The sequence below is a fragment of the Spermophilus citellus genome, assembly GCF_964194105.1.
Source record: "Spermophilus citellus genome assembly, chromosome: 3".
NCBI lineage: Eukaryota > Metazoa > Chordata > Mammalia > Rodentia > Sciuridae > Spermophilus > Spermophilus citellus.
Genome location: NC_138184.1, coordinates 205,901,489 through 205,927,819, shown reverse-complemented (window position 1 = coordinate 205,927,819; position 26,331 = coordinate 205,901,489). Strand labels below are relative to the sequence as shown.

The 26,331-nt window shown below is 34.9% G+C and overlaps 1 protein-coding gene across 12 annotated transcripts in view; it reads left to right on the top strand.

Annotated features, from left to right (window-relative positions):
- Positions 1-26,331, top strand: part of ADAM22 (ADAM metallopeptidase domain 22) — a gene marked incomplete at its 3' end in the record, with an annotated part of 236,273 nt that overhangs the window by 160,408 nt on the left and 49,534 nt on the right. For all 12 annotated transcript variants that reach the window (XM_081287154.1, XM_081287160.1, XM_081287163.1 and 9 more), the window contains exons 8-18: positions 3,623-3,693; positions 6,458-6,529; positions 9,275-9,346; positions 10,324-10,490; positions 11,839-11,923; positions 12,938-13,028; positions 14,568-14,619; positions 19,222-19,321; positions 21,623-21,694; positions 21,917-22,009; positions 25,967-26,047. In XM_081287154.1, the coding sequence (XP_081143280.1) occupies positions 3,623-3,693; positions 6,458-6,529; positions 9,275-9,346; positions 10,324-10,490; positions 11,839-11,923; positions 12,938-13,028; positions 14,568-14,619; positions 19,222-19,321; positions 21,623-21,694; positions 21,917-22,009; positions 25,967-26,047 (956 nt within the window). The remainder of the gene's footprint in view (positions 1-3,622; positions 3,694-6,457; positions 6,530-9,274; positions 9,347-10,323; positions 10,491-11,838; positions 11,924-12,937; positions 13,029-14,567; positions 14,620-19,221; positions 19,322-21,622; positions 21,695-21,916; positions 22,010-25,966; positions 26,048-26,331) is intronic.

The following is a 26,331-nucleotide window of genomic DNA, read 5'->3' as shown; positions in this document are numbered from 1 at the left end:
TGTTGTTGTCTACATTTAGCCATTCTAGTGTGTGTAGTGGTATCTCACATTACTTGAATTTGCATTTTTGGTGGGGTCTGGTCACATCTATATGCTTACTAGACATTAATAAGAATTTTTCTCTTTCTGTTGTTGGGTTGTAGGAGTACTTACATATTCTCTCCTTGATCTTAGTCAAAAGGCCAAGAAATAATTACATATTTTGCATGTAAGGCTTTTGTTAGATTTATTTTATGACTGTATTTTACCAGTCTATAGCTCGTTCATTCACTTTTCTAATGGTATCTTGTCATGAGCAGTTGTTTTGATTTTGATGAAACCCATCATCATTTTTTTATGATTATTGCTTTCTTTTTTAATACGTAGTTTTATATTGTTTATTTTTATGTGGTGCTGAGGATTGAACCCTGAGCCTTGGATATGCTAGGCAAGCGCTCTACCGCTGAGATGAGGCACAACCCCAGCCCAATTATTGCTTTCTTTATTCTACAAAGTATTCTTCTGTCCTCAAGTTTTCAAGATATTTTCCAACATATTCTTCCAAAAACTGTATAGTTTTATTTTTATATTCAGATATGTGATCTTTTTCAAATTACTTTTTGTGCATGGTGAAAGGTAGGAGTTGAATTTTTTTTGAAATTTGAATATGGATATCCAGTTATTATAACACTATTTATTGAAGAGTTTCTCATCTTCATTGAACTGCTTTGATGTTTTTGTCAAAAATTATTAATAATAAGTCTTTTCCTTGACACCATTCTATTTGGTTGCCCGTACCACACTTTTTTTCTTACTATGTCTTTATGGTGTATTTTGAAATCATGTAGCATACATTCGGTAATTTTGTTCTTTTCAAATATGTTTTGGCTTTTCTAATCCTTTGTATTTCCATTCCAATTTTAGAACCAGCTTCTCAATTTTTGTAAATCCTCTGAGATTCTTATTAAAACTGAACATATAGATTAATTGTGGAAAAACAGACATCAGAATTGAATCTTCTAATCCATGGGCATAGGAGATCTTCTTGTGCTTTTAGGATGTTGGCTTAGGGGATATGGCTCAGTGGTAAAAGACATGCTTAGCATGCCTGAGGCCCTGGGTTCAATCCCAGCACCAACAAAACAGATCAAAACACAAACTCTCAGTCCCACCCAGATCTTTTGAATCATAAGAAATAAAATGATTTAGAACTTTTTTTTTTGGTGTGTGTGTGTGTGTGTGTGTGTGTGTGTGAGGGAGGGAGGGAGGGAGAGAGAGAGAGAGAGAGAGAGAGAGAACGAGAGCGAACTGGGGGTTAAACCCAGGGGTGCTTAACCACTAAGCCACATTTCCAGCTCTTTTTTATTCTTTGAGACAAGTGTCACTATGAGTAGCTTAGGTCCTGGCTAAATTTCAGAGGCTGTCTTTGAACTTGTGATCCTCCTGCCTCAGCCTCCTGAATTGTTGGGATTACAGGTGTGTGCCACCACACCTCCTAGGACTTTTAGAATTTATCTTAGTGTTGGTCATTTTTAGTACAGCAGTTCCATTAGTTATCTGTTACTATGTGATGAATTATTCTAAAATTTAGTGTCTTTAAGCAATAAATTACATTTATTATCTCACCATTTCTGAGAGTTAATGATCTGAATGTGGTTTAGCGGGTGCCCCTGGCCCCCAATTTCTCATAGGTTTGTAGTGTAACTATTAACTGGGTCAGCAATTAGTTTTTAAGTTTTGCCTTGGAAGGACTCACTTCTAAGTATGGTCATATGGTTTTTGGTAGGAATGTTGCATCTTTTTGATGAATTGATCATTTTATTATTATGAAATATTCCTTGTTCTGCCTGATAATATTTTTTGCCCCAAAATTACATGATCTGGGGGCTGGGGTTGTAGCTTAGTGATAGAGTGCTTGTCTAGCATGTTTGGGGCACTGGGTTTGATTTATTATTTTATAAATAAATAAAATAAAGATCCATTGACAACTAAAAATATTTTTTTAAAAATGACATTATCTGATATTAATATTTCTAGAAGAGCTTTCCTGTGATTAAAGTATGCAAGACATATTTTCTTCAGTACTCTACATTTAAAGTGTATCTCCTATATTCAGCACGTAATTAGGCCTTGCATTTTATACAAGTTTGACCATCTGAACCAATTAGCTGTAACATTTGGTCTATTTGCACTTAGTGTAATTATTGATTATGATTTGGTTTAATTCTGCCATCTTGTTTTTCTGTGTCTTAGCTCGTTGTGAAATAACTTACTCTTCTCACCAAATTTCTTGTGTATCCTGGCAAACATTTTCATAAGCAGAATGATGGAAGCATATTGATAATGAACTAATAAATATCCAAGATCCTGATCTTCTTACTCTGATTTCATTATTCATCATTTCTGTCTCAGATTTCTCCAACCATGATTATCTTCCCTTTTGACAGGATTGCTTTGCTATCATGAATGTAAAAAATTTCAGAAAAAATCAGAAATCAATTTCATTACTTATTGCCTACCAATCCAGTTAAGGTAATGAGAAAGAAATCTAGATGAATTCACTTAAATGAATCTTGGCCACAAGTTTAGATAAAAAGAACTTTCATAATTCTTTTGATAAAATAGTGACTTTTTAATAAATAAAATAATTCACTCATAGGATCAGGAAAAAAAAAACCACTTTAACATACTTGGGGACAGTATTGTGATTTCAGAGAACTTCTCAGTTTGTACAAACAGTCCTCAAGAGTCATGATAATAGTTTACTGTACCTTTATATAGCATTCCTCCCATAAGAAGCTCACATCAGACTGCTACATGTTGTTCAATCAACCATCAATGTTTTAGGAAATCTGTATCACAGTGGATGATTGCATTTTTACTTTGTAGGAAATCATCCTATACAAATAACCTAATCTCTTTTTTAAAAAAATATTTTTTTAGTTGTTGATGGACCTTTATTTTATTTGCTTATTTATATGTGGTGTTGGGAATCAAAGACAGTGCCTCACATATACGAGGCAAGTGCTCTACCGCTAAGCTAAAACTCCAGCCCCAAATAACCTGATCTTATATTCAGAGATGAATTTGTGTCCATCAATAATTGATGTCTAATTCTGACCTGCAAGTTAAGAGAGGTTCAGATTTTCACATTTGCTCCCAAGAACAAACAAACCTTGGGTGAAGAAGAATGTGAATGAATTGGAAAAAATGAAAACCTTGGTGGCCTATCATAATTTTTAAATAAGTCATGAACTTATGAATGTGTGATTATTTATTCTACTTGCTTCTTACTGTTTCTCTTCTTTAATTTATTTTGTTTTCCCTAGAATGTTAGTGACAGAAGTGAAGGTCAAGTTGGCTGTTTGAAGATTCTTGATAAAGAATGTGATGGCGTTTATAGGAGAAACAGGGAAAATAATCAATATAAATTAGAACAGAGATGATGTTTGAGATTTTGTGAATTGTGTTTTTTTTTACTATATACTTATTTAGAACTAATAGAACACAATTAGTTTAATGTTCTGCATAATCATTAAATGCAACATTATTATAAAATTCATAAGAGAGTCAAGTGGAACTTTGCTTTGTACTAAAGAAATCTGACAAATGTGCTTTTAAATTTATTTTTATTTCCTTCTAGAATTCCAGCAAATAAACATCACTCCACCAAAATTTATTTTGAAACCAAGACCCCAAAGGAGTAAACGGCAGGTATGTATTCATAGGTGTATGTCATGATATTTTAAACCTATGATTTGAATCCACATTTGGTCTTTGTGAGAGGGCAAGTACTATTTCAGGTGTTTTTCATCGTGAGGTAGGCAGTACAGGTGACAGATGTGTAGAAACAGTAAAAATGGGCCATATTATTGTATAGTTTCAAAAAGGATTCAAAATAGTGGTGATAATTTAGTTCTTCATCAGGTAAATGAGCTACCAGGTCCCGGCTGGCAGCATCCCAGGTTCTTCCTAACATGGGCCTCTTCTCTGCCCAGATGTGCACCACATCATGCAGGCTGCTTCAGTGGTATCCTTGTATTTAGCTTTTACCTTTGTAGCTTTTACCCCGTAAGAGTAAACCTATTGGGTTCTGAGAGCACAAAGCCCTTTTTTCTCACTTAAGTTACTTTGGCATCCAGATATAAAATTAGGACATAAGCTTTATGATTGCTTAACCAGACCTTAGACTGAGTAAAACAACAATCACAACTCTTCAGACAGTGCTTTATATCATATGACGTAGGTACTCTTATTGCCCTTTCACAGGAAAAAAAAAAAAGGAAAGATAGCTATGACGTATGGAAAAGACCCAGAATCACTGAGTTGTAAATGATTTAGACAAAAAAAAAAAAAAAAAAAAACTCTGGCCATCAGAATCAACATATCCACACACTGTGGTGGTGGTGGTTTGTGAATGTGTTTATGTGACAGAAAACTACACAGGGTAAAGGAATAGAGACCTATTAAGATCAAGCAGTTGAAGGATACAGTTATCTTCCTTTTATTATCTTATAATAATTTATGTATATAAACAGATTCTTACATATATAACATTTGCTAAATTTTATTGAATACTTTCCATGTGCCTGGCCCTATCGTAATAATTTGTAACTGTTGTAACACATTTAATCCTCATAACAACTTTATGAGGAAGGTGTTATTATTATTCCTATTTCACTAAAAAAACATAAGGAAGCACAAGATGCTGAGAAAACTTGCCCAGGTCACTCAGTAGTGAAGTTGTTATTCTTATTAGGAAGTTTGGCCTCAGAGATGTTCATAGAAACACATGCTCTGTGTACTGCCTCTCAGAAGCCTGTGTGTTCTATGCATTACTACCATGAGCTTTATATATGTTGTGCAGATACAGAGACACATATATCTTGAGGATCAGTTAGATAGATAAAATACTTACCATCAGGTTTTAAATTGAAACTATATTTTTTTTCATGATTTATGAATTGAGAGAATACAATACTGTTCTTTAAGAATGTACCTTAAAGTTCTTTATAAACATCTGAACATCTAGTCCTTTGCTAAGTAGATAAACCCTTGATTTCTCTTAAAGACCCATGAAGTTAAGGAGCTATCAAATTATGTAGCCAATATGGCAACTCTGTGACATTAAAAAATGTTGGGTCTTATTGGTAAGTGCTACTATATTAATTAGTAAGCCACATAGTTGGCAAATCAGATCCTATCATCCTGATAATACACTTATAAAAAGACTTATCTTACTCTTTGGTTTCCAGTCTCAGAAATAGAATCTGTTATTCCCAGTCAATCTGGTGTTATAAGAGATTTCTTAGCTGGGTGTAGTGGTGCACACCTGTAATCCCAGACACTTCAAAAGTTGAGACAAGAAGATCAGAGTTCAAAGCCAGCATAAGTGAGGTGCTAAGCAACCCAGTGAGACCCTGTCTCTAAATAAAATACAAAATAGTGCTGAGGATGTGGCTCAGTAGTCCTGTGCCCCTGAATTCAATCCCAGGTACCTAACTCTCCACCCTACCCAAAAGAGATTTTCTTAAAAAGATTTTATGTTTAGGTTGCATTTAGCAAGAAATGAAATCCGCTTGGCAACATATTTTTAGTTTGTTTTAAATGTAGCATTCAAAACCAACATACATGTACTGATTTGGGTTTGATTAAATGTCCTTATCACAAAAATATCTCTTAGCCAAATGAACAAAAAGATATGCTGGGGGAAAAAAAAACACGGGTATTGAACTGTAGCATAAGGGAAAAAGTTAATTTTAGAGATCTTGTTAAAGATTTTGTTATAGATAAACTATAGAAAACCAAGGGAATGTCCATCTTAGTGGCTCTTCCCTGACACAGTCATTGATCAGGATTTTGAAAGTAGAGAAAATTTTTTTGCTGAGCAGAGAAATCCTGTTGTTATAGATAATCAATATTGCTTGAGAACTCTAAAAGCTATTCTGGGAAAACCCCTGTATCATTTGGGGGTTCCCTTGATCCATATAGGAGAGAGAGGCACATCTCAGTCCCAGATCTGGGGATTATAGAATAAAGTAAATTAAATCAGGAAGATTTAATGTTACTGTTCATATGTTACCGTTTCCATGATGTTCTGTTAAATGAAAATAACTTGATATAGAAGAGAGTAAAATAAGTGGAAGTATAAAATAAAAAATAGATTCATATTAATCTTTTATGTATAAATCTTTCTAGAAGAAGCTGGTAACTCCCAATACTGATTGTAGAAGAAGGAGTAGAACTGGGTAGATGGGGAACTTTTATGCTTGGTCTTTTTATACTCTGTTGACATTTTGAGTCATGCAAATGTATTATTATTACCTACTCAAAAACTAAATTGATGAATTTTTTTTAAAAAGTCTGAAGGAATAAAAAGTGAATGTTTTGTTTTTTTGACTTCTTATGTATTTCTTAGTTTTTCACAACTAAGTTTAGAAGGGCTTATTTGGGTTTTGCTTCTTTTACTGCACTGCAGCTTCGATATCCTCGTAATGTAGAAGAGGAAACCAAATACATCGAACTGATGATTGTGAATGATCACCTCATGGTAGGATTTGCTTTTGTTTATTTTAACTTGTCCATGCCTTGGGTAAAACTGGAGGATGCAAAAATTTGTTTAAGGGAAATTTAGAAAGCTCTCAAGTTGTAATCTAGAGGGTCTTTTTTTTTTTTAGAATTTATTGTATTTCTTATTTTTATTGGTGCAGTATAATTATACATAGTAGTGAGATTTATTATGCCACATTTGTGCTTGTACATAATTTAATTTGATCAATCTAATTCCCCAGTTCCTTCCCTTTCCCTCCCTCCTACCCTCCTGATCTGTACTTGACAGATCTCACTTCTATTATAATTATTTTAATTAATGCATTATACTTATATATAAGTGGAATTCATCGTGGTGTATTTGTACATGGACATAGCGTAGTTTGGTAGATTTCGTTCCCTGCTATTTCTCCATGCCCTCTTCTCCTCCCTTCCTCTTGATCCCCTTCCTCTACTTTATTGGTCCTCGGGGAGGTTTTAGCCTAACCAAACGTATTTATTAACTAGCAGTCAACCACAAGTGGAAAATGCTCTTAGGTAGAAGTAACTAGCAATAAGTTTTGAGGTTCCAAAAATATTTCTGTGACCCATAATGTCAACTCTTTGCATTTGATTGACTAATATGGGTACTAATATTTGAATCTCTAAAGTGACAAGGCTTAAGAAAAGCAAAAATTTTCATTTTATGTGAAAAAAAGTAAGTGAGGCATCAATTATGTGACACTTTAGTTTGCAGTGTACGACTTCTTCATAATAAAAGTAAAGCAATTTTCCTGTTTCTGCCTTGCCATGCAGAAAATCACATGGAAAAAGCACACATCAGGAGCCCAAGGAGTCTGGCAAAGCCTCCTTCTTGTTAAGTCACGTTATTTCAGTGTGTGTATTTAATTAATGGGCATATTGCAGTATGGTGGCATTCTTAGCATGGCAGTAAGTTATAATGCTAATTTTCCATGGAAATAGTTTTAAACTACAAATATTCAGTATTGAATTGGACTTAATTTCGGATACAAGTCCATTCTAATTTACTTTATGAATTTGAAGGAAAATTTGATCAATTTATATATGATTACATATATAATAACATTCTTCTTTATTATTGTTGCTAATAATAGTAATAATAATCATGATTGAGTAATGTTCTCTTGTTCAGGCTAGGCCTGTTTTCTTTCATTGTATTTGAATTCAGTGAATGTTACTCCTCCCTAGGATTTTTATAAAATAAGCATAAACAGCAAGACCATGCAATCTGAACATTTTAAATAGTTACAAACTCAGTTATCCATCAGTATCTGGAGGAATACTGTAAATGAAGTGACCCAGGATTAAGCAGCCAGGAGAGGTGAGAGGGTAGCAGCCAGTGTTTGTGAGGGGGCCGATACCTCTTGCTGCTCGTAGTTATCACCGTGGTAGGCTTGCTACTTTTAAATGAAGCCAGAATCAGGTTTTTCCATATTATTTCCTGATTTTTAAAACATGATTGGGGCCAAACAAAACGTATGTGTGATTTACTAGGCTTGTAAGCCACATCCTTGAAGCCTTTATCTTAGGGCTTTCTTCTTACTGAAAAAGTCTTGTAGAACTTGTAAATTTTCATACTTGTGGCAGTGTTCACGACACTTTTTCTAGCCATATCCCTACTCAGATTTGTATGTCTTACAATTTGTAGACAGCTGTCCTCCATGTTATTGTTTTGAATAATAGTCCTGGAAAAAGAAAAAGACAAAAAAGCCTGTGAAATGCATGCAGCGGGTAAATTTTTTTACTTTATCTCATGGATGAGTAAATAGAGGTCTCAAGCTTTTAAGAGATTGGCTTCAGGCTACAGAGCAGATAAAGAACTAGGTCTCAGATCTGATGTTTGTTCCAGCAAGTCTTAGGGATCTTCTGTTACACCTTGTTTTCTCTGGTGATTACTACTACTTCTTCTTTTTTTTTTTTTTTGGTTCACATTTTTAAAATTTGTTTTAATTAGTTATACATGATAGTAGAATGAACTTATATACTTTGATATATCATACATAGATGGGATATAATTTCTCATTTTTCTGAATATACATATTGTAGAATCACAGTGGTCATACAGTCACATACATATATACAGTAATAATGTCTGTTTCATTCTACTATTTTTCTTATCTCCACATCCCCTGCCTTCCCCTCCTTTCATTTCCCTCTACCTAATCTAAGGTAACATTATTATTATTATTTTTGCATTACAATTCTTAATACACATAAATACCACACTTTTTATATCTCTGTTTGTATATAAAGTATGTTGACATCCAATTCAAGTCTTCATACTTGTACTTTGTATGATGATGACCATCACATTCCACACCTCTACCCCCCTTTCCGTCCCACCCCTCTTTCCTATCTTGAATTCATCTATTCCTCCCATGCTGTCCCTCCCTATCCCACTATGAGTCAACCTCCCTATATCAGAGAAAACATTTGGTATTTGTTTTTTTGGGGATTGGCTGACTTCACTTAGCATTATCTTCTCCAGCCGCCATCCATTTATCTGAAAATGCCATGGTTTTGTTCTTTTTTAATGCTGAGTAAAATTCCATTGTGTATATATGCCACTTTTTTAATCCATTCATCCACTGAAGCACATCTAGGTTGGCTCCACAGTTTAGCTATTGTGAATTGTGCTGTTATAAACATTGATGTGGCTGTGTCCCTGTAGTATGATTACTTCTGATGACTTCGAAAGCCCATCACTTTTTTCTTTTGCTTTCAGTTTAAAAAGCACCGCCTTTCTGTTGTGCATACCAACACCTATGCCAAATCTGTGGTGAACATGGCAGATATAGTAAGTATCACGGTGATTTGCTCATACACGGTTGCTCATAGAAGGGACAATATGGCTCTTACCTTTTCACTGCTCTAGTTGCATGTTAGCCAAGGTGTCCTAAAAGGCCCTGGTGACCTGGCAATGGAATTTATTGACTTTGATCTCTTTCTGGAAAGAGGAAGTGGTCAAGATCACCCATAGATAGGCCTGCCCTGAAATTCCTTCCTGTGTTTTTCACTCTGTGAAAGACAAAGGATGAGTCATAGCCCCAGCAGAGATGTGTGTGCTTCTGAAGGTGGAGAAATTGGCCACTTTTTCTTCTCCTCTTGGTGGGGATAGGGGTGTGGGGCGTGGGACAGGGACCAAGTTTCACCACGTTGCCTGGGCTGGAATTCCTGGTCTCAAGCGATAATTCCACCTCATCTCTGAGTGCTGAGACTACATGAACTGCCCCCTTGAAGAGCGTTAGTTGTACCTTTTTGATGGTACCTAGTGCTGTAGTGATGAGGCCACGGAGTCAGTCCACAGGACCACCTTCCATGTGGTCCCTGACAAGGCAATGCCGGGCCAGTACCGCCCCATAGGTTTAGTCAGGGCCAGTCTGTTTGTATAGAAATAGTTTCCTTGGAGAATCTGCATTGTTCTGTTTTTTTGTTAGGGGAACTCAAGAATGCATAAATTATCTTGTCTAGGGTGCCCAAAAATGGACTCAAGGGAAACCTTGAATTGGATGCAAGTATTTGTCAAAAAGGGAGCTTATGTTTACTAAAAACTGTTTTGTACGTTGGGTATTTACTGGTAAATAATTCGATTCTCTGTTATTCAAGTAAAATGCATGCAAATTTGAGGAAAAATTATCACCCTTAAAAATAGTAACATTTTATACCTGTAACTAAAACTCAAAGAGTTTCCATGAAAGAACTCTGTACCCTGTTCATAAACCATTTGATTTTACCGCATATATAGCTGGTGTGTTCATTTTGTTAATATACTAGATATATAAAGACCAACTTAAGACAAGGATAGTATTGGTTGCCATGGAAACCTGGGCGGCTGACAACAAGTTTGCCATATCTGAAAATCCATTGATCACCCTACGTGAGTTTATGAAATACAGAAGGGATTTTATCAAAGAGAAAAGTGATGCAGTTCACCTTTTTTCGTACGTAACTTTTGCAATGATTTCTTCCTTTTTTTTATGGTTCCATATTAAATGCTGTATTACTTGTGACTGAGATGTATCCTTTACAATTGGGATTGACATTGCAATATACTTGGAAGAAGGTTTAAAGTATAGATTATTTTAATTATTGTGAAATTTTAGGTGATTTGATTTTGAGCTATTTTATCACTGCATATCTATTTCACTTAATTTTTCAAGAGATTTAATCACGGCCTTCACTGGTAAAAATACTGCTGATTTATTTTAACAACAGATTAAATTCCCTAAGGTTGCTGCCTTTTAAATGTTAATGTCATCTCTGTTTTTGGTTTATTTTTAACCAAAAATAACCAAATTTCTGGAGTTTAATTTTTCTCACTTGTGTGTTCTTTTTTTTTTTTTGATAATATACATATTTGATATAATAGCAAAAAAATATTATATATATATAGTAGCATTTTAAGAACCCATCATCTAAAGCCTGAGCTGTTGAAGACAGCTACAATTGGAAGGAAAGATATAGTTTTGGGGTAACTTAAATTTTTACATAATTTCAAATTTAGAGAAAATTTGTGAGAGTACTACAAAGATATTACACATGCTCATTACCTAGATTCATCAATTATTTGTTTATCCCACTGATTTTGTGATTTTTTTCCTTTCTCCCTTTCTTCCATTCATCCATTGATTTTTTTTTTTCTTGAACTTTTTCAGAATAAGTTGGAAATGCCTACCCACTGGCCTTTTATACTAAGTACTTCAGTGGATGTTGTCTAAGAAGAAAGACATGCCTTTACATAACTATAGTAAATCAATAAAACCATGAAATTTAACATAGATGCAGTACTTCTATGTATGTACACCATAGTTTATATTCAAATGTCACCGAGTATCTCAACAATTCCTTTATAGCTACATTTTCCCCATCCAATATCACAGATCATGTTTGATCATGACATTGAGAAAGATTTTCTCAGCCTTTCTCACATTTAAAGAATGTAAGCCCATTACTTTATAGACTGCTTCCATTGTGGGAATATCTGATCTTGAGCAGTAGTACTATAGCAGTGATTTTGTATCCTTCTCAGAGTGCATCATATCAGAAATTCTTTTTCAATAGATGTTCTTCAATTGAAGATATTTATTGATCATGTAGGAAAACATCCCTCAGAAACCTTTTTCTTTGGTTCTATATGCACAGTTTTGCTTTCCTCCCTAACTTCAGGAACATATAATATAGAAATTTTGTATGCATTGAGAAAATGTACTATGTGGTGAATTAATAATGAGAGGTGCTATAATGTTTGAACTGTGAGCAGTAAGCATTTTTCATTTCCTTTTCTAAAAGGGGAAGTCAATTTGAGAGTAGCCGGAGCGGGGCTGCTTATATTGGTGGGATTTGCTCGTTGCTGAAAGGAGGAGGCGTGAATGAAGTAGGTGTGAACATCTATACAGTACAAAGTGGTATGATGGCTGAAAATGTTTTCCTCATACTTAAGAGATAATTTCTTGGTGTTCCGTGTGCTTCAGGTGTTAGATTGTTTTATTAGTGATCAACATGACCAAAGGATAGAACAAGCAAATAACAGAAGACAATACCTGATAATTCTGCTCCTGTTCTACTTAGAATAATTTCCAGATCAAGCAGTTTACAGAATAAAAGTACATAGAATTTTTACTTTACCCATTGTTGGAAATAAGGCCCTCTTTATCATTGAATGATTTCCCAGAGAATTGAGTAATTCCCTGAAGCATTGGATTGCTGCCTAACAATGCAACTGAATATTTTTTCCCTCACTATTTGACAAATTTTAGGAGACAAAAAAAAATAGAGGAGCATTACCAAAGGGTTTCTTTTACCCCTTACACACACTAATTTGATGGAAATGATCTAGAAGAAAAATAATTCAATCTTTGGAAGGCTGCATATTGAAAAGAAAATTCCTCAGTTGTTCTTAAATTTATTTAGGCCAGAGATCATGACTACTTTCTGTTACTCATTATGTTTGTTTTCTAAAACTATTTTCTATTCCATGAGGGGGGAATTTCAAGTGTCAAATAGACACCTAAAAACAAACAAGTTCCAAATAATTTTTACACATTTATTTTTATTTTGTGTTATTCAAAAAACTTACTTGATCATATGCAAGTACTAAATTTTTCAGTAACATTACTGGGTGAAATGTGGACTCGGATTAAAGTTTCCAAACTGAAGAGTTGATGATTCTTAGAATTCTAGTCTTTCCTATGAGATCTAATCAAATATGGATTTATTTCTTGCTGTTTCATCCCATACGGACATTCAGTGCTAGGTACAAGGTGTTTAGCCTCTGCTGAATAAATGCTTTGAAACTACTTATTTCTAATTATATTGCGACATTTTTCTCTGGCTCATCTTAAAACCAGATTGTATTTATGTATCTTTTATTTTTGTTTTTGTTTTTCAGTTTGGGAAAACTGATTTAATGGCAGTTACACTTGCCCAATCATTAGCCCATAATATTGGTATTATCTCAGACAAAAGAAAATTAGCAAGTGGTAAGTTTTACTACATGTGTGGTTTATATATATATTTTAAAACTCTGTCATGTTTTATTTCTTAAGATAAAGGACTGAATATTAACATTTATTAAATCTGGCTAGTTTAGTTATATTTCAAAGAATATTGATTACATATTTTGTAGAATAAGATTCTTTGATTCAGTTGCTTGATCAAAAGTATGTGGGTGATAGTATAAGAAATAAGCCAGGACACAAAATACTATTCTCAAAAGTAATGCAAGGTTATATTTACATTCTTGATGAAAACCTCCCCTTGTATGATAAACACTTAAAGTCAAGTGATAATAGATTCACTGCTGAATTTAACCTAAATAAATAAGCTCATTTTGGCATTTTGGGATGCTCTAGTTGAGAATCCTAGCCATATAAGTTTCAGACATAGTGTTTTATTTTGATTTATTTGAAACAACTCTAAATGTGACCACAGAATTAGAATGTTCTTGTCAGGATCAGACCTTATCACGTGAGTAGTAAAATATAGACATAGTAAATATGCCAGATTTAGCAAGTAGGTAAAATTATTTCACCAGTTATTTTAATGGTCAAATACTATGTATTTGTTGTAGCAAGTTGATTATAACCATATCCATTTTATTATTTTAGTAACAAATAATATAAATATGGTGGGAAAATTATAATAATAACTTCTGTCATTCATAGAGTACTCATTATTTACCAGATGACTGAAAGCTATATTATGTACATCTACACTCAGTTCTCAAAAGAGTCCTTCAAGATGCCCGTTTTTACCCCTATTTCACAGAGGAAATGATTGCATCATTTATTCAAAAAAGAATAATGTCTCCAGGATTATACATATGTTAAGTGGAAAACCAAGCTTTAAACCCAGGAATTCCTGATTCTGAGGCACTTCTGCTTAGCCAGTATGCACAGAGGCTTTTAAAAGTGGGCAAGAAGTTGTATGTGATGGTGTACCCCTGTAATCCCAGTGTCTTGGGAGGCTAAGGCAGGAGGATCACAAGTTCGAGGCTAGTGTCAACAATTTAGTGAGGCCTTAAGCAACTTACCAGACAGACCCTGTCTTAACATGAAAAAGGCTGGGTATAGCTTAGAGTAGAGTGCCCCTGGGTTCAATCCCTAGTCACAAAACAAAAACAAAACAAAAAAAAAAAACAGGACATGAAATGGTAATAATTCCCTCAATGTTCTGTGAAACTGGGATCCTATCTTGATTCCTCAAAGTTTCTCACTATCTCATTGGTACTTGATTTTCTTTCATTTAAGTCATTGTAAGTGACTTTTAAAAAAATATGGTAATTTGTTTAGCTAACAGGAAATTTTTAAGTAAAAATTATATTATCTTGATAGGGTCAAAGTGTATTTTTGTTGTCATGCATTACATAGAAAACCTCAAGTATAACAATGAAAAAGCAGACATACTTTAAAAAAAAGTATTTTAAAATAACGTGAGAACAATGTTTGTTTTAAAAACAAAAATTACTTGAATGCAGCTGCATTTACTTTATAAAAAGGCATTTGTATTTATTTTTTTAGGTGAGTGCAAATGTGAGGACACATGGTCCGGATGCATAATGGGAGACACTGGGTGAGCCACTTCTATTCAGAAATAACTCACTTTTCCTTTACCTGCTGTGCTCTTATTCTCTTAGGAATACAACATTAAATAAATTATCGCACAGATTATTACCACAGGAATTTATGAGAAAAATCAGAAGTAAATATTTTTAATGGCTCTATGTAGATGATATTATCACAGAATAGTCCCTTATTTAAGAAAATAACTGATGTGAATTAAATTAGTAAACCTCAGAAAATTTGTTAGCCTTGAATCTAAGCTAGAAGTGTAATGAGAAACAACATTGTTCTCAATAAAGTTGCCTTTCCTTTTATTATCTCCAGTTTCAGTTTAATGGGTTATAAGTAGTAGTGTGTTGGTAAGTTCACTCTCAAAAACAAGAACAAGAAAGTGGAATGGATTTGTCACTTTCTCAGAGTTCTATGGTGCACGCAATCCCACTGTGGCTGATTTCAGGTCAGTACTGGTGGTTCCACAGTGTGACGTCACTTAAAGAGGAGGTGGAAAGAGAAGTGTACAGTTGCCTCTTTTCAGAAAGATTTAATTTTTATACTCTCCTTCTTTTGCTCACAATCAGTCATCATTTCTTGTATTTTATTCTTTCTAAATAAATTTTACAACCCTTCCTTTTAATCCAGTTTAATCTCCAATGCCCTACCTTAAATTCTGGATCTTCTTGTGCTATTAATAAACAAATAACATTACAAACATCAGGCGGGTTTCAGGCTTTGTCTCTCTTCTTTTGAACCCTACTTCCATCATCACTAAAAAGATATAGAGAATAAACAGTGAATCCATGTATCACCCATTTAAAGAAAAGTGGAATTGCCTACATGGTAAAGTTCCCTTGTGTTCGTCCTTATTAGTCTCTAGCCCTTGCCAAGGTAACCGCCATCTTGGATTTGGTTCAAATTATTCTCAGTTCCTTCTTTATACATTTAATGTGTATATGCGTAAAACATAGCCTTGCTTCACATTTGCAGTTTGTAAGAGGTGGCATGCTGTGTGTATTTTTCTGCAACTTACTTATTTTGATCAACGTTGTTTGTGAGATTAATCCATGCAGTTCATTAAATGCCATTCTCTTGTTCAGAACTTTTGTCTCTATTTTCTGAAGAATAAAATTCAAATTTCTTATCACTAGTTAGATGCCCACAATCTTTATTTATCCTCATTTCAAATCTTATTTTCTCCTACTATTCTGATCCATTTGTTTACCATAATTGGACATAGGTTTTCAGCTTTCTGACTTACTAACCATATGCTACAAAGATTTTTAGCTTTATGAAAATTTGCTTGTCTTAATTCCAGCTTCTTTTGGTTTCCTAACTATGTTCTCTGTAACATCTTTCATCCTTTTCTCTTTCTAACCACATTTTTAACCATCTGAAGTTTATTATAACTTTAATGCCTGCATTATAACTTAATGCTGTACATTCTTCTGCTTCCTCTCACCATTTAGTGATTTAATCATTTTAAGAGATTATATTTCATAGTAATTATAGTTCATACCATATACCATAATCCTTTGTACAAACTTGATTTTAAAAAATATTTATTGATTAAATTTGAATTTTGAATTATCAGGACAAGGCAAATAAATGATGGAGGGAATGTGTATGCAAACATGCATTTAAAAATTTTTTAAATTTTCTTTGGACATTTATTTAATAATGAGAAGAAGTAATACAGTTATAATTTTCCAACAATTACTGAATGTTATGGTGGAGATTCCTGTTCTTTAAAAGCTATTTAATATCTTTTATTTGATTGTTCTGGTTAATTATTAAAACTTTTATAGACAATCTGCATAGTACTAAGCCAAATCAAATGGTGCTGGGCACAGGGGCACATGCCTGTAATCCCTGCAGCTCAGGAGACTGAGGCAGGAGGATCATGAGTTCTAAGTCAGCCTCAGCAACTCAGCAAGACCTGTCTCTAAAAAAAATATAAAAAAGGGCTGGGAATGCAGCTCAGTGATTAAGTGCTCCTGGTTGCAATCCCTGGTACAGCCCCCTACCCCCCCACCAAAAAAAATCAAATGGTTACCTTCAGATATGTATAGCTCTTTGAATTGGAATTCTTCCTACATTAAGTAGATGAAGCAAGAGAAAAATTCTTTTTATAAAAAAAATTATCTAATATGACTCTATAAATTTGATCTATGCCAAGTATCACTTAACATTACTAATTATGGATGCATAGTTCCCATGAGTATATCCCTTCCATTTTCGCTGTCTGAAGTTCCTCTATATTGCTAAATATTGGAAACCATAGTTGAAATGAATAACCATCAGTTTCTATTTAAAGATATAAAAACTAAATTTTTAAGAATGGCTGAATATAATAGATATACAATCTTGTAAAACAGAAGTTTGAGGGCAGAGACAGGGGAAAGACATATTTGCCTTCAGATGCATGAAGGGTTATATTATAATGGTAGAGGAATTAATGTCTATTTGGTAGAGTTCAGAATGTGTGTGTGAAAGTTATAAGAAGTCAGATGTGTCAAAAATAAAGGGTAAGAGCAATTCATACACTTCAAGTATCCATATATAAAGAGCTTCCCTGTAAAGGAATGATTTTCTAACTCCCCAGTTATGGGGTAATGACTGAGCTCCCCACTGTGAGGTGTGGAGAATGGGCTGAGTTGTGGCAGCTGTAGGCATCCTGGCAGGGCAGAGGTAGAACTAGACTTTGACTTCTAAGAGTCCTAAAAGTTGGACTTTTTACTTCAGTAGTAGAGAACTTTCTCAAGTTTTGACCAATTGAATGAAAAGGGAAAATTGGAGAGAGCCCTGTTTACATTTGATAACTGTGGCAGGATGTGTTGGATGGATTGGTAGGGAAGGTGATAAGAATTTAACGAGGCAGGCATTGAAGAAAGGAATAATATATGAAAGAAACTTTTAAAATTAAGAATAAAGTCTGTGTCTTATTAGAAAAAAAGCATGGACAGAAACAGAATAGTTTAGATAACTTATACCCAAGACAGCTTTATTTGGAGAATTTGGCATGAAATACTTAAAAAAATGAGTTTAGCCTAAATAATCATTATAAATTCCATTATAATTTATGAAACATTAACCACTGTGCTAGACAGAGTTATGGTTATAAATGGACACTGTCTTTGTGGCTAGCAGGAAAGACTTTATAAAAATCATTCATTATTATCTTATTTTTTCACTTTCATAAAGATCAAAGAAAAACAGTTTTAGAGAAATATAGAAAATAAAATTCTTATTTTTTTCTCCAATGATAACCATGTTGATATTAAAATACTAGTGTTTTTTAACTCATATTCTTCTTTTTTCATTTTTATTGTTGTTTTATAAAATCTTGTTCCTGTTGGTTATATGATGTTTATTCACCTTTTTTTTACTTAACATTATATAGTCAGCATTTTTCTGAGTCTAACTATTCTTTATTACTATGATTATTAATTCATTTCATATTATTCTATTTTATCCACATATCACAGTTCAGCTAATCATTCTCCTACTGTTAAATATTTGGGATATTTTTATGTTATGTGCTACCACAAATATCTGTGTTTATATATCCTTGTGTAATAGCTAGTTATTTCTTAAGAAAATTTTCTGAAAAGCTGAATTACTAGATCTAAGGGCATTTGTGCTCATTTTGAAGGTATCTGACCAAGTTTCTTTTTTCTCTTTGCCCTTTATTACTTTTTATTCTGACATGAATTTTTTAAAACAATTTGAAACTTGAAAAAAGTTGCAAGATGAATAACAAAGATCCTTTTGGTTCCTTGAATCATAAATTGCCAATCTGTGCCCTCTTACCCTCAGATACATAGGTTACATTTCTATGACAAGAACATCCTCCTACAACCTAGCCAGTAAAATCATCTGAATCTTAGCCCTCATTCAAGAATGGCCTATACGTCAATAGTGTCTTTTACAGTAAAGGATTCAGAGTGAGGCATCACATTTATTTTATTTTATTTTTTTTAAAGATAGAGTGAGAGAGGAGAGAGAGAGAGAGAGAGAGAGAGAGAGAGAGAATTTTTTTAATATTTATTTTTTAGTTATCGGCGGACACAACATCTTTGTTTGTATGTGGTGCTGAGGATCGAACCCAGGCCGCACGCATGCCAGGCGAGCGCGCTACCGCTTGAGCCACATCCACAGCCCATCACATTTATTTTTATGTCATTTTAGCTTCCTTCAGTCTGTAGTAGTTCCTCAGTCTTTGACTTTTATGACCTGACACATTTATAAGTTATAGGTCAATTATTTTGTAGAGTTCTCTGTTGTTTGGATTCCAGCCCAGATTTAGTATTTAAGACTATGAAATATTTTTTTTCAAAATTATAGTTGCTGCTTTATGTGTTTTCTTTGATTGCATATACAAGTAATGATATACATTACTGTCTTGTCACCATTAGTGACTGAATGAAGAATTTAGAAATATACTGGTTGAATAAAAATTCTTGTAGGTTGAATACAAATGTTGTACCTAAGAGGACTTTATTCTTTCATCTTGAAAGAATAATGTATAATTTTAATAATGTTCAATTTTAAGACTAATAAACAAGCAAGGGAGGCTCACATTGCATCCCAGTATTGATTTTCTTCTCTCCCACAGCTATTATCTTCCTAAAAAGTTCACCCAGTGTAACATTGAAGAGTATCATGACTTCCTGAACAGTGGGGGTGGCGCCTGCCTGTTCAACAAGCCTTCCAAGGTAATAATGTGAGCAGAGATGTTAATGATTAATCTTTCTGCATGCTCATACACACCATTGTTTAGCCTTTGGGTGTATAAAAGAGAGCTTTTCAATTTGGCCTATATGTACGTATCTAGATATGCTAAAATGTCTGTCTACATTTTCAAAATCAACTTTAATATTGGGCATTTTGGCCTATTCTGATGATAACAGCAGAAATGAGTTCATTTTTTATGTTTTCTTTATCTTGCTTTGAGTTTTTATTCTATTTAGTTTTGTGTGTGTGTGTATGTGTGTGTGTGTGTTGACAGTTGTGTGTACACTTCCATTTTATAGTCTGAACACCTTGATTAACTTTTTCTTTTTTGTGGTATGGGATTGAATCCAGGGGTACTCTACCACTGAGCCACATTCCCAGCCCTTTTTGCTTCTCTTCAGTACTGGGGATTGAATCCAGGGCCTTGTGCATGCTAGGAAAACACTTTACCACCAAACAATATCCCCAAACCCTTTTTTAAATTTTGAGACAGAGTCTCCCTAAGTTGCTAAGGCTGGTCTTCAATTTGTGATTCTCCTGCCTCTGTCTTCTGAGTTGCTGGGATTACAGGCAAGTGCCCCTGTGCCTGGCAACTTTAATTAACTTTTGAATGAATATTATGTTCCTAGCTAATAGTAATTAGTCATTATTTACCAACTGCCTATTGCCGCAGCCCGGCTGGCTGGGCAAAATAACCGGGGGGTGATGAGGAACTTGTGTACATTGATACAGCAGGAGTGGGAGCCGTTTATTGTAGGACACGAGGGGTATATATACATTACACACAGCTTATCTTAATTAACATAAAATAGATACAGCAGTCAACCAATAAGGAATCTCCACACTTAATGGCTCTCTGGCGTTACTTCACAAACCATTCCCTCTGGCAAAATGCCAGGTGCCATCGACTTGTTTACAGACTCTAACATTTGCCAGGCGCCATCCTGACTTGTTTACAGACTCTAACAGCCTATCACCATAGGATAAATTGTATTTGAAAGGTAATAAAATTGATAGAGAGTTAAAAAATAAAACTGACCTAAAATGTACTCCTGGATAGTCCAAAAGTTGCTTTAATATCTGGGACAAATTTTTATTGCTTTTCTCTGCAAAGCTATATACTAATAGTAGGAGTTATATTTTATATTGAATAGTTCAGTGGGTATATTAACTTTGTGATTCTTTTCTTGTTGTTGAAGTAACTTGGAGAAAAAGATGATTAATAAAGGGCTTTTCACAGATGATTAAACTTGATTCTCAGAAAACTTTTGGACAGCTGATTAATTTGATGAACAGTTAATATTTGCTGCCCCCAACCTGCGTAGGCAGCTGAACTTAAGGTCGCTCCTGTGAATTTCCAGGGACACCAAATAAACCATAGACACACACTTTACCTTTAAACAAGCTTCAGGACAGTTTCTCCGCTCTCGGCTTCAGGCTCTCCAAATGGGAGAGCAAGAGAAAGTCACCAGAGGCTGGCCAGAGACAGCGTGACATGGAAATGGGCTTTTATTGGGGAGACCCTTATTCTTAGAAAGTTCTATCCAAAAAAGGTCAGAAGGAGCAGGGTTACAAAGGACAGGTGAGTGTAATTCGACCCAAGGGGCCATGGGTGACACGCCTACCTCTGGAGACGTGCCCTCAACTTCTGGGACTGGGGCAATGTCCAGGTCACTACAAGATGTAGTGACGGTCAAAACATCTCTGCTCCAGGATGGAAGATGTGAATCATTCAGAGTGGCTCCCCACAAATATTATTATTCCTGTTTAACATAGTAAAGTCTCTGAGATGTTAAGTAGTTGTTCCACGCTTTTATTTCATTTTATTTTGATCCTGGGGACTGAACCCAGGGCCTGATTCATGCCAGGCATTATGTGCTACCACTGAGCTATTCTCTAGCCATGTGCCAATATGACAGATGTTCTGACTCCAAACCCCTTACTTCCTGACTATAATGGAATTTCAGGCATCAGTCAGTCTTAGTTTTAGTCAATGACTAGATCATCTTTTATTTTGGTGACTTTTACCAGATGCTGTTTGGTGTATATGTTATATAAATATTTGTAAAGTATATACACATATTAAATATGAAATGGAAACAGGAGGAGACACTTATAAGTTATAAGTTGTAAAAAACCATGCTTTCTAGTTTAGCTAAATAAATACATATTTGGGATGACTGGCAGGTATGCAGAGGTGTGGGTGTAGTGCCTAGGTCTCTCAAAGTCTTTGCTGTTGACTTTTCTATGTTTTAGTTCCCTTTTTTGTTTTCCTTCCATAGCTGCTCGACCCTCCTGAGTGTGGCAATGGCTTCATTGAAACTGGAGAAGAGTGTGACTGTGGAACCCCTACAGTAAGTCTGTGGTGCTTTTGAAGATGGTTTACAGGTGACTCAGGGTTGTTCCTGGTCCACACACATTGAGACAAAACAGAGCAAGTATTATGCTTAGAAATTTTATAGTATTTGTGGATGAGAGATTATTGTGAGTTTTTACATTTATTTTAGGAAACATGCTGCTACTTTTTAGGAAATGATGTTGTTTTCTGATGTTTGGCAAATGTTTATGTTCCTTAGGAATGTGTCCTTGAAGGAGCAGAGTGTTGTAAGAAATGCACCTTGACTCAGGACTCTCAATGCAGTGATGGTCTCTGTTGTAAAAAGTGCAAGGTAATGAATGCTGCTTAATGACGAATGGACAGAAGGAAGGACACATGTGATTAATTGCTAAGGCTGGGTAAATCGCACCTAATAATCATAGTATCTAATACATAGTTAATGACTGAATGCCAGATGCTTACAGGACCCTCGTAGAATCTTGTGAGATATAGTTAACATCTTTCCCTTCTAATGGTAGTTTTCCCAAGGTCTGATACCAAGTAAGTCAGGGTTCTTGCTGAACATGCTCATCCCAAGGCTGTTCTCTCTACAACCTCCCTGAGGAGCAGGGACAGTAAATGAAAGTAGGTGTTACTTATCTTTGAATATGCCTACATTTCTTTGGGAAGCCAAGTAGGGATTCAAGAGATCCTCCTTTTCTTCTCACTCAGATATATCTTTCCTCCTCCTCCTCCTCCTCCTCTTTTTCCCACTCTTCCTCCCTCCTCTTATTTTCTTCCTTCTCCATTCCTACTTCTTTTCCTCTTCCTCCTCTCCTTTATATTATTCCTTTTCCTGTTCTTCTTCCTCCTCCTTCTCATGTTTTTATGGGGAGCACTGAGGATTAAACCCAGTGGTGCTGTACCACTGAGCTATACCCTTTTTGTTTTTTATTTTGAGACAGGAATTCCCTAAGTTGCCTAGGCTGTCCTCTAACTCGTGATCTGCCTGCCTCATCCTCCTGAATAGCTGGGATTATAGATGTGCGTTACTGTGCCCAGCTATATCTCTTGCGTTAGCTGTTGAGGGAGTGAAAGGAATACTTCAGGGATGATAGTACCTTACATAGTTTATTGTACATGGAAATTGAGAATGCATTTTTATACGCTTTGTCTGAGTTCGTCTTCCCAATACCATCCTCATCCCTGTCTCTAAGTATTTAATTCTTTACATCAAGACCCACAATTTGGAACTTACTTTTCCCAAAGAAATGAAATTCTTTTTTCTTATCTCATATGATATCTGATATAATATTCTGTATTATGTCTAAGGTTTAATATCTGTCTCCAGTTTGTACATTTTTTTTTTGGAGCAGAGCCAAGAATTTACACCATTGTTGTTATAGGTTCTTAATAAATATTTGTTGAACAAATAAATAAATAGGCACAGCACTCTCTTTGTGATTATTTGCAGATTGAATATCTTTAATGAGTTAAAGGAAGGTGAGATATAAAGCTATCACAGTAAGTCTCCGATGTGTGCCAGAGATTGTGTTAAGTACTTTGAATTTATTATCACCCTACATCTGAATTTCTCTACTCTGGTATCATTGACATCCTTGGCTGGATAAATCTTTGTTGTGAGAATGTGTCTTGTGCATTGTAGGATGTTTAGCAGCATCCTGAAGTTTTACCCATTAGATGTGAGAAGTAATCTTCCCAAGAATGACAACTAAGAATGTCTCCAGACATTGCCAAATATACCCTTGGGGACATAATCACCCCTGGTTGAGACCACTGTCTTAGAGAATGCACACAAGCACACTTTGGGGATAGGCATTATTATCCTGATCTTTATAATCGAGCAATCCAAGTTCCAAGGAATTTAAGTCACCTGCAGGGGCCCACTCAGCTTGTAAGGAAGGGATATGCAGTCACATCCAGATCTGCTGGCAGCCCTTCCATCCCAGATCTGTTGGCAGCAGTTTCTGTTGTTTCCACTGCACTGCTGTGTCTTCTGGCAGCTTTTTAAGACAAGCACGGCACTGGCAGAGATCTCTGAAAGCAATCTCTAAAAAAGGAAGATTCAACCAAATGTGAAACAGACATTCTTTCATTTTGGCGACCACAATTGCTTGCTCTGTCAGCTCCTCCAAGTGCTATAACAAGGGATCCTGAATCATTTATTTTAATCTTTGATTAAATAAATGTCTGCCCATCTGTTAAATACGTGTAATTGTACCTTTTTTTCCCCCTTTGGCATACAGAATTAGGCTCTTTGTGATAGAATCATTATAAGGAACAAGCATAGAATAATAACATACCTAAAATATAATGACACAATTAATTACTGTACTACAATATAGTATACCAGTCGAGTGAAATCATTCTTGCCACTTTCTCTACCCCAAAACTCCCTTCACCCTACCCTGGGGATCCAGAGGCAGGATAGTAAATGGAGGAGGGGGAAGAGAGGATCAAGATGAGAAGTTGTGAAGTTGTATGTATCTTCTCTCTCTCTCTCTCTCTCTCTCTCTATATATATATATATATATATATATATATATATATATATATGTGTGTGTGTGTGTATTATAATGTATATAACATATATAAATAATGTATAAGCCGAGGGTTGGCAAACATTTATTATAAAGGACTATATAGTAAATAGGTTTTCCTAAAGCATCACAATTACTCAGCTCTGTCTTTGAAAGCAGCCATTGAAAATGCAGAAACAATGTGTGTGGCTGTAATTCCAGTAATACTTATTTGTAAGGTTAGGTAGTCAGCCAATTTGGCCTTCAGGCCATAATTTGTGGACCTCTGCAGTAAGATATATCTTGCTTACTTGGTTATTATTTCCCCCCTCCCATTATAAGCTCTAGCTCTAGTACAGCAGGAATTTTGGTTGATTTATTTACTGCTGTATCCCAGCACTTAGAGCAAATCTTCCTTTACTGTGCTTTTTTATTTTTCTAAAGTTTCTTGGAAATTCTTGAATGTTTATAGTCTCATCTAAACTGTACTTCAAATCTGTACATATTTCTGCTTTATATTCTAATTGGCTTGCCCCAATTTTGAGAAAGAAGAGAATCAGACATGTAAAATTAAATTACTTTGCCATTTCCTTATTTTTATGGCCCATTTACCCCTACTAAAATGCAGGGTTTTTGTGAGCAGAGTTTTTGTGTTTTGTATTCCACCGGGTCTCCAGCATTGAGAACAGTGCCTGGCACATCCTAAGTGCTTAGTAAATCCTTGTTGAATGAGCACAAATTTTGTTTGAGTCATCTAAAACTATCTTTTAAAATCCTGATTGGAGCTGGTGGGCTGCACATGATCTAGAAGCAGAGGAGACTCAAGTGCTAGGAGGGTTCTGAATGGGGGAAGAAAGTGTGGTTTGCACAGAAGTCAGGGAAGCCTGATAATAAGTATGTTTGTACAAACAAAGAGAAAAGCACAGAAGAATCCAGCCCTAAATGTCAGAGTCTTAGAGAGGGAAAAGAGAGGCATTGCACAGGAAAGGAGAAGTATAGCTTTATTTATCTCTGCTCGATTTTGTTACCATGAGTATTCCTGCACTTTGTAAATCCAATGGGGTTAAAAATTTATTTGTTCAAATGCATACTTCCAAGAAGTATTTCCACTGGTTGAAAAGAAACAAAGAAAAAAAAAAAAGAAAAAAAAAAACCAACCAACCGATAATCCCCAGAACTCCAGACTCCAATTCATAGGCACCAATAATAGGAACATTAATAACAAGTAAATAACCAAAATTTAAATCTTTGCGTAATGAGGCACATGAAAAGAAGGGAAGAGAAAGCTTGGGAGGATATGGCTTTGCCAGAAAACCTAACTTTTGTGATTCAGCCCCAAATGTAGCTTTTCCAATCTTGGCAGATAAGAGAGACCAAAAAAATAAAAAGTTATGTGATAAAGGTGTGAATAAGAAAGAAGGATAAAGCCTAAAAAGCTTAAAACCTCCTTGCAAGAAAGATGACAAGAGCTTGGACAAGCCAAGCATTCTTGTGGAGACGTACCATCAAGCCTTGTCCAATTTTAGCATTTTAGCAAGATATTATGAGACTTACGTGTGATGAATATGGAAGTTACTTCATATACAAAAAACTGTTACTTAAAACTGTTAAAAAAGCATTTTGTTCAATAACTGCAATTTTCACACACTATGATTTTAAAATAGCCAAAGGTATTCCTATCCAAACATTTTTCATTTTGCTTTTTTAAGATGATACTGTGAGAGCTTTTGTTCCTTCTAGTCTTTCACATCGATTTTTGTTCATTTTAGTTTCAGCCTATGGGGACCGTGTGCCGAGAAGCAGTGAACGATTGTGATATTTCTGAAACATGCTCAGGAAATTCAAGCCAGGTAATCTGCAAAATAATTACTCTAAACCACAGTGGAAAAAGTAGGGGTATCTTTAGTGCACTTGACCCTTAGGAGAAATGTAGATGGACAAAATTCATGTTTCTTTCATATTATCTCTCACTTTCTTTTTAATTTTTTAGAAATTTTAGTTTTAGTAATCAAAGCTTGAGCAGACGTTCAGCATAATTTTGTTTTAATATTGAATTCCCCTAAGACTATATGTTGCCTTAAGTATTTTGTTTTTTATATTAAGTAGGGAGTGAATGGCATTTTCTTTTTATCTT